The 8332-nt window shown below is 40.7% G+C and overlaps 1 protein-coding gene across 1 annotated transcript; it reads right to left on the bottom strand.

Annotated features, from left to right (window-relative positions):
* Nucleotides 1-2461: 2461 nt before the first annotated feature.
* On the bottom strand, nt 2462-7641 carry MAP10 (microtubule associated protein 10). The gene has a single exon (XM_060642832.3). The coding sequence runs from the start codon at nt 7595-7597 to the stop codon at nt 4898-4900; it is 2700 nt and encodes an 899-aa protein (XP_060498815.3). The 5' UTR covers nt 7598-7641; the 3' UTR covers nt 2462-4897.
* Nucleotides 7642-8332: the final 691 nt, after the last annotated feature.

Genomic DNA, 8332 nt, shown 5'->3' with positions numbered 1-8332 from the left:
AAATATTTTTGTGCACCTACTGTGGAAAGACTGGAGATATCCAGACAGAAAAATGTAAAAAAGAATTTTTTTAAGATTTTGTTTAAAGCAAACTCCTGTAGTCAGGGCCACCTAGGTTTGTTTTCTTACTATTTTCAAAAACTTTTTCCTTCTAATGCCCTGGCGCGGAGTTCCCTTTCTTAATGAATGGGAAGTTTCGCATCCCCTTCTCCTACCACCCGCCCCCCAGTCCTCGGCACAAGGCCCCGCTGCTTAATATTCTGAGAAGTCTTCGTGCTGCTTTGTCTCCATGGGCTTCTTTGTCTTGCTATGCCATGGAAAATGCGTTTAAACCTTTTGGAGGGAAGTGTTGATTTCCTGAGATTTTAATTAAAAATCTAGGGGCGCCTGGGTGGCTCAGCTGGTTAAGCCTCTGACTCGTGGTTTCAGCTCAGGTCATGATCTCGCGGTTTGTGAGTTCGAGCTCTGTCTTGGGGCTCTGCACTGACAGCGTGGAGCCTAAGTGGGATTCTGTCTCCCTCTCTCTGCCCCTCCCCCACTTGCTCGCTCGCTCTCTTTCTCAAAATAAACATTATAAAAAATAAAAATAAAAAATCTATAGCCTCCTAAGGCAGAAATACAGATACCATGGTACATTCTCTATAATTCTAAATTTACTCCCCTCCAACACTCATGAACATGCACTGTCGAATACGCTAGACAGATCTGATTCAATCTTCAAACCAACCCTATAACGAAGAAATAATCTCCAAACATTAATATGACCGAGAATGCAAAGTACCATTCATCTGTCTCCAAAGGCCAGGATTCTATCACTTTAATTTGCCACCAGGGTTTGTGATCTCCCCAGTAAAACTGAAAGACATTTTAAAAATATTTTGGCGTCAAAAGCAAAAATACTAGTTTTTCTCTTTGCAGCTTTTCTAGTAGATAACCTTTAGCTCAGCTCCAGCTTCTCACATTATACTCAGAGTTCTGTTTCTGCCCCCAAGTTGCCCCATAACCTGTTTCTATTCCTAAGCCCCACTGACTGAGCTTTCAGTATATTTGAGGCTCTTTAGAAAACACACTGCCTTCTCATTTCTCCGGCAGCTCCCTCATTGGACTATGCTGAACAGTAGGTTTCCAATCCATTTTCATCAGCCTAAGCCCACCTGCTCTGTAACTTCCAGAAAATCCTCAAACTGTCTTGTCCACTACCTTTTTCTTCTGGGCATAGTACTATGAGATCATTCTTATTTTTACATCTGTGATTTCACTGGGATTTTGGAAGAAAAGGCCCGTAACTTTCCCTGAATATACAATTTTGCAGCAAAGACCCTTACCTGAATTTTCTAATTTTTCTAGAATTATATGTATTATTATTGTAACACAGAAGAAGTATTTGAAAAATAAGGAAATAATTATATTACTACGGCTTGGCATTCCAACCTAATGATGCTCATCCGGAAATGTTATTTCCTGGCATGACAGGTTAATCTCTGGAGAGAAATAGTAAAAATGCCTTGATCCTTGACCAAGTACATTTTCTTTGCATTGTTTTAGGTTAAAAATAAGAAGGATCCATTGGATCATAAATCATTATCCCGTACAACTCCAGATATCTTAATCCAATTAAAACATAAGTAGCCCAAAGGATGGCTATAGCTCTAGGCCCAAGGACACTTTATATCTAGACAGATGTTAAGTACTGCTTATCTTATTTCTATGTTGCTTTCTTTGTTATGAAATTTCTTTGCCTTGCCAACAACAGTGTGGTAATTAAACATTTGTTTAACTTATGATCTTTAACGATAGGTTCACAGCGAATAAAAGTCTGGTTCCCAAATACAATTCCATAGCAAATGTCCTGCTTTTACAGACAGAAAAATAAAAAATAATTGGGATGTGATGGGGTGGCTCTCAACAGAAAGCCAGAAGTCCATGACAGAAAGTTCAGTGTTATAGTTCTTTGTATCTGAAGATATCAACAGTATGCATGTGACTGGAGGAAAAACCAACATATTGTATGCATCTGCACAAGGCTCTTTGAATCTGCTTATGGTAACAGTTCAAAGGACTTGTCCCTGACAGCTGCCTGCTAAGCCACGAGTATTAATGTATTAATACTACACCGAGATAGGTCCTAACATTTCAATGGCTCACTGCTTCTTAGATCCTCTCCCATTTGGCTATGCTCCCAGCAGTTTATTCAGAAAAGCTGGATTGCAGTAGCTTAGTTTTACAAACAATTAAATGACACGTCTCCCTTATTTATGAGCCTGAAATACTATTTCATGTTTCAATGATTTAAGTAATTTAGGGATAAAGAATGCTTCAGGCGTAGTATCTATTATGATACCCTTAAAAATATAAGTTTATAGGTTGTAGAACTAAAACATGAAGTAGAACCTGAAAATAAGTTGCAAACAGGAAGCACTAAATGCATGAAAACAAGTATTTTTTTTTACTAGAAGTTATAAAAACACCACAAGTTGAGAAATAAATATGGAGTAACTCAAAGAGAATCTTATCCAGCTACTCAGTTTTGTAATTTGAAGTACATTAATTCTTTAGCCTTTGTTGTACTTCAGACACATGTTGAACTAATCATTTTCCTCATCTATTCTCATCATAGGCAATGACTTACTAGTAATCAAATAAACCAGTCAGTTTTTAAGGAATCATTTCTCTAATGATTCTGGCATTGTTGCTTATATTTTTGTCTCTTCCATTGTCATGAAAAAATGCTAACAATTTACACACCACATTGATATCTAGCTACAGTACCCTGCATTATTTTGATATACTGGATGCTTTATATTACCTGAAAAATTACGATCATAGCCATAAGCCATTTCATATTTGAAAACTTTTACTGTTAAAAATTCTGTACCTCCAAGGAATTATTTCCATAATTTATAATATTCAAAATGTCAGGACTACTTATTGATGCTCATTTATAAATTAAAATACTCTATTGTTTCTATTGCTTAGGACTGTATTATACCCATGGCATCTGAAGCTCCCTAGAATCTGGGACTTTTCTTACTCAACAAAGTTCCTTTCTACCACTCTGTAGCATGAATCTACCTTTTTTTTTTTAAAGTTCATCTATTTTGAGAGAGAATGTGCATGCGCGTGCTAGGACACACACACGCATGGGGGAGGGGCAGAAAAGGGAGGGAGAGAGAATCCAAGCAGGCTCATGCAGTCAGCACAGAGCCTGATGCATGGCTCAATCTCACCAACCGTAAAAAATCATGACCTGGGCCACCATCCAGAGTTGGACGTTCAACTGACTGAGCCACCCAGGTGCCCCATGAATCTACCCTTCTAATCAAGATATTCTCACAGTCCCATGAATACATTATACTCATTCCCATATTTCTTTTATTCATATTGCTTCTCAAAATATAACATCCTCAATCTCTGTCTTTTAAAATTCTATTATGATCATTCAAAAGATAATGCTTACATAATTATTTAATTACTTATAAAGGAAGCAAAATTAGGGCCTTGCTTCATACATCCAAAAATATCAGATATGTTAAAAAATGTGGAAGTTAAAATATAACACAGATAGAAAAATATATAAATAAATACTTGAACACAGAATAAGGTCTAAGTATAAAACCAAAAGAAGAAACAATCAGTAGACTTCATAAAAACAACCTTTTATACTTTAAAAATAACTTTGGAACAACCTGAAAAGACAACAATAAACTGAATTTCCAAATAAGAAACTGGAAGACACCTTTCTGAGCTGCCTTCTCCAAATACTTCAGAAAACACCTGCAGGTTGCTTATACACAGCAAACAAAAACATAGTCAATAACCGTGTTTCCAATAAGGATTTTCTGCAGCTTATTCTTAGGATTTCTGCTCGTTTTGACTGCTTAATTTGATCCTCTCCCAATAGATTCTTTGAAATGCATGGCTTTCATTAATTTGTTCAACACATGCTTTTATCACACCCCAACCACAAGCCAGACAGTGCTGGATACTAAGACCATACATACTATACCGGTGGGCAAGACATATAGGACCTCTTCCTTCACTAAACTTAAGCCTAACAGAAGACAAACATCGATCAAGTAATCACACAAAATGTGTTAAAAAAAAATAAATAAAAGAGGGGCACCTGGGTGGCTCAGTCGGTTAAGCATCCAACTTCGGCTCAGGTCATGATCTCGCGGTCTGTGATTTCGAGCCCTGTGTCGGGCTCTGTGCTGACAGCTAGAGCCTGGAGCCTGCTTCAGATTCTGTGTCTCCTTCTCTCTCTGCCCCTCCCCCACTTGTGCTCTGTCTCTATCAAAAATAAATAAATGTATAAATAAATAAATAAATAAATAAATAAGCAAGCACTAGGACAGTATATAAAAAGGACTTCACCTACTGGGGATATGGGATGTGTATGCATCCAAGATTTCCCTAAAGAATTCATATCTACATAAAACAGTACACTCTACCTGCAGGGGTATATCTTAAATATTTTTGTACTTTTCTTCATCTCACACAGTAAGTTCTTCTATATTTGTTAAATGACTTACTCTCATTAAAACTTATTCCTATTAAAATTATATCCTTTTTAACTAGTCTTTTTTTTAATGGTGTACCTGAAGTTGGCTTTAGGATGACTGATACCTTCAGATGAATACTTTGAGAGATAGTTTAGAAAGATACTTTTATTCTTACAAGATTAAACAACTTAAATCTTACCTAGATTGTAAGGTGATTTCATGATTAATATGGTTAAATAGAAACCATCTAGACATCAAAATAACATTTATAATTCTTAAAAAGAATTATTCACACAAATTATGTACTAAAATAATGTACAGAATTATTAAAAATTGTTTCACTAACAGTACACATAGGTTCTAAAAAATGAAATGTCTTTTAAAAGCACATATTTTCACATTGTATATCCTGGAAGTTTATTTATCACTAATTCGCAAATATCTTTGCATTGCTTGGAAATATTTAGTGAACCAACGTCATCATCTTCTTCAAAGTGATCTGGTGTGCTGCTATCCAGGACATTAAGTTCTAGTTCTGATAAATTAGATGGCAGATAAGAACTCACTTGAGATGTCCGAGGTGACTGGCTTTTTTCTGAAGACTTGCAACCGATTTTTGTTTTAAGTTTAGCAACTTTAGAATTATGCACACTGTTTCGATCTACCTGGTTTCCTTTTTCCTCAGTCCAATGTGATACAGACAAATCACTGGTAGAGATACTAGAATCTTCCTCCAAACTTTTATCTGGAATCCTTGGAATATGAGATCCTTTATGTGAGCGTACTGGTGAGCCAGCTGAAAAAGGTGGGCTAAGAATAGAACTCTTTTCGCTGCTGTTTTTTCTTATGGACAGTCTTGTTTCACTAGACTTACCTGTGTATTGATTATGTTTTGGATTTTCTGCTGCTAAATGGCTACCACAAGCTTGTAAAATTCTGCTAGTATCCTCGGTGGTATAGAAATCTTCGGAAAAGCAAGGACTGGTGAAGTCATCTGAATACTTTAGTTCTGAGATGCTTTCAGAGCAACTACTCCCACTTGGTTTTTCACTCATATTATCAGTAAGAATGTCATCATTGCTGACTTTGACATGCTTATCGTCTATTTCTTTATCTACTACAATTCTGTCAACAACTGCAACCTGTTGGGAAAGACATGGACTTTGGATTTTCCTTTCCATTTCTCCTTCCAAAATACTTGCATGAGGAAACCTTTCTGGGACAATGGAATCTGAAGGACGTATAATTTCTTCCAATAAACCATTATTTGTTCTATGTTCACCACACTCTGTTTTTTCAGTTGCACATTTCAGCTTAGTTTCTTTACCTGTGTGAGGATCATCAAAACCACCACTGATTTGCTTTGAGGTATCACTGTTCTCAGCAAAAGATGCATCTGATTTCGAACACCTATCTTTAGGCAGTTGATGTGGCTTCTGAGGTTGTTCCGCAAAGCTGAATACTTTAACTTTGGATGATGGAAATCTGAGTTTTGCACCCAACATCTGTGCTTGCATTTTTCTATACTGTTCTCTTTTTTCATGCACTAACAACATATCAGGGTTTGTTTGCTTTAAACGTAGTTTAAGTGTATTTGTTAAACCATAAAGCAGCCTCCCCCTCGGAACTCTTCTGGGGGGGTTTCCACTGTTCTTTTCAAAATATTTCTCTTTTTTGAGATTTTCACCTTGGTTCTTTTTATACTGAAGATTCACTGACTTGTCATTTTCCCCCACAGAAAGCTTACCCTTCTTAGATTCAGATTTACATGTGCATTTGGCAGAAGACTCTGGTGACTTCTTACCCTCAGTTCTATATAACCAGGCTAAGTGAGGATGTATTTGAGGGGGGCTTGCCACAGGTTGGTTATATAACAAGGACAACTCAACCAACAAAGCGTTTAACAAAGGCAGCTGCCTTATTGTGTTAATTCTACTTTGTTCAGTTTGCCCGTGATACGCAGTTTGATCACTTGCTCCTTTCTCCTGAACATGCGGAGGATTTATGGGCTTCGGAGGACTCTCATGTGTCCCAGAATCAGCATGTTTCAGAGAATCAGTATGTGCTGGGACAGTTACGTGATTTCCCCCCAGAGAAATACCATCCAATTCCTCAGGGGCATTTATTTGAGGTTTAATGGTGATTGTACCCTGTACAGGAGGCATCTTTTCTTGGGTCAAATGAGTGTAATACAGAGGAGGAGGGCAAAATATGTTGGCTTCAATGTCCAACTCTGTGACTCCCTGACATGGGGGGCTAACGCTTCTCACCCCACTAGAATTTGAACAAACAGAGCTGGTTTTGCCATGCTCCACAGAAGCCGTGTTACTACAGTTGGTCTTACTATGGAAAGATATTTCCTTCAAATCCTTCTGTGCCTTCGGGATTTTTAAACTCACAAGGGACTTATCAGCATCTCTTGGTCTTGGCTCTGAGTCTGGCTGCTGTGGGGTCTGGGAACTGACCTCTACAAGCTCCACCCCACCTCCTGCGGTAGCGACTGGCCGCTCAAGATGGCCCAACAAGCTGCTTCCCAAGTCAGTGAAGCGGTAGCCCAGGGCAATGTCCCCAATCCGCTCCCCGACTTGGTTATGCAGAGGGAAACTTCCTCGATGACCCTGGGAGCAGCCGGAGGCGGCCTGCCCCAGGACCTTGTGGGCGGCGGCGGCCAGCGAGATGCTACAGGCACCCAGGAGTCGCGGGGCAGGAGTCGGGCGCCCAGGGGGCAGCTGCAGCAGCAAGGTGTAAAGCGGTGTCCGAAGGAGCAGGCGGTGCAGGGTAACGGGGTGCAGGCGGAAGAGACAGGACTTGCCGCGACCGAAGCTGACCAGGCCAGGCCGGGGTTCCGGGGCTGGGGCGCCGGGGCCGTCAGGAGGGTAAACCAGCAGGGTGGGGAAGTCCAGCAGGCGGAAGGCCACTGCGGGGCACAGGTCGCGCGACGGCCGTGGTGGCGACGCCTCCTCCTCGTCTTCCTCTTGCTCCTCCTCCACCTCGACCACGGGCCGCGGCGGCGGCGGCAGCAGCCCGGCTTCAAGACGCACCCAATCTACGAGCAGCTCCAGCGAGAAAAGCCGCTCGGACGAGGGGACCGCCATTGCTGTTGCCCCTGGAGACGCTGAAGCTTGGGTCTCGCGAGAGACCGGGAGACCACAGCGCCTGTCTCTGCTCTCTCGCGAGACTTAGGGGGGCGCCCCGGCTGGCCTAAGGCTACAGCTGCTGTGGGAATTTTCGCCGCTCAATGTATTTTCCTTTCCAGGCTTGTGTTTACACAATTGCTTATAATCCCGAGGCATGATCACATGATGGCAACAACAACAACAACAACAACAGCAAAACACCAGACTTATTTTTTGTTGTTGTTTTGGTCACGTTTTTATCCCTGCAGATCTCATGCAATTTTGAAGCGGGGTCAAGTCTATATGAGGAAAATGGAAAGTAAATCAGGACTCCCTTTCCAGACCCCAGGGCTAATGAAAGCCAGTGTACTTTCCAAGGTCGGCCTTCTCTGGCTGCTGATCCACCCCAAAGATGATGACACAGCTCTGAAGCGGCCTGGGAGCCTCTGTTTGGGTGAATTATGGTAGCCCTGAAACACAAAGGGGCTGTGATCACATTTCCATTTGAGCAATCACCATGTGTGAAATTGATGTTAATGATTCCATTTAAAAACAAATACACACACACACACACACACACACACACACACACACACACAGTTGGGGGAAGGGGAAAGATCTTATAACTACCCCAGGTTTTCAAGGAGAGGTACTTCTAACCTCAGTAAATTAGCCAGCCAGATTGGAACCAAGGCTGATAACACAGGGAGCCTT

This window comes from Panthera onca, chromosome D2 (assembly GCF_046562875.1).
Source record: "Panthera onca isolate mPanOnc1 chromosome D2, mPanOnc1 haplotype 2, whole genome shotgun sequence".
Classification (NCBI taxonomy): Eukaryota; Metazoa; Chordata; class Mammalia; order Carnivora; family Felidae; genus Panthera; species Panthera onca.
The sequence above is the reverse complement of the archived record's forward strand: the minus strand, read 5'-3'. Positions and strand labels throughout refer to the sequence as shown.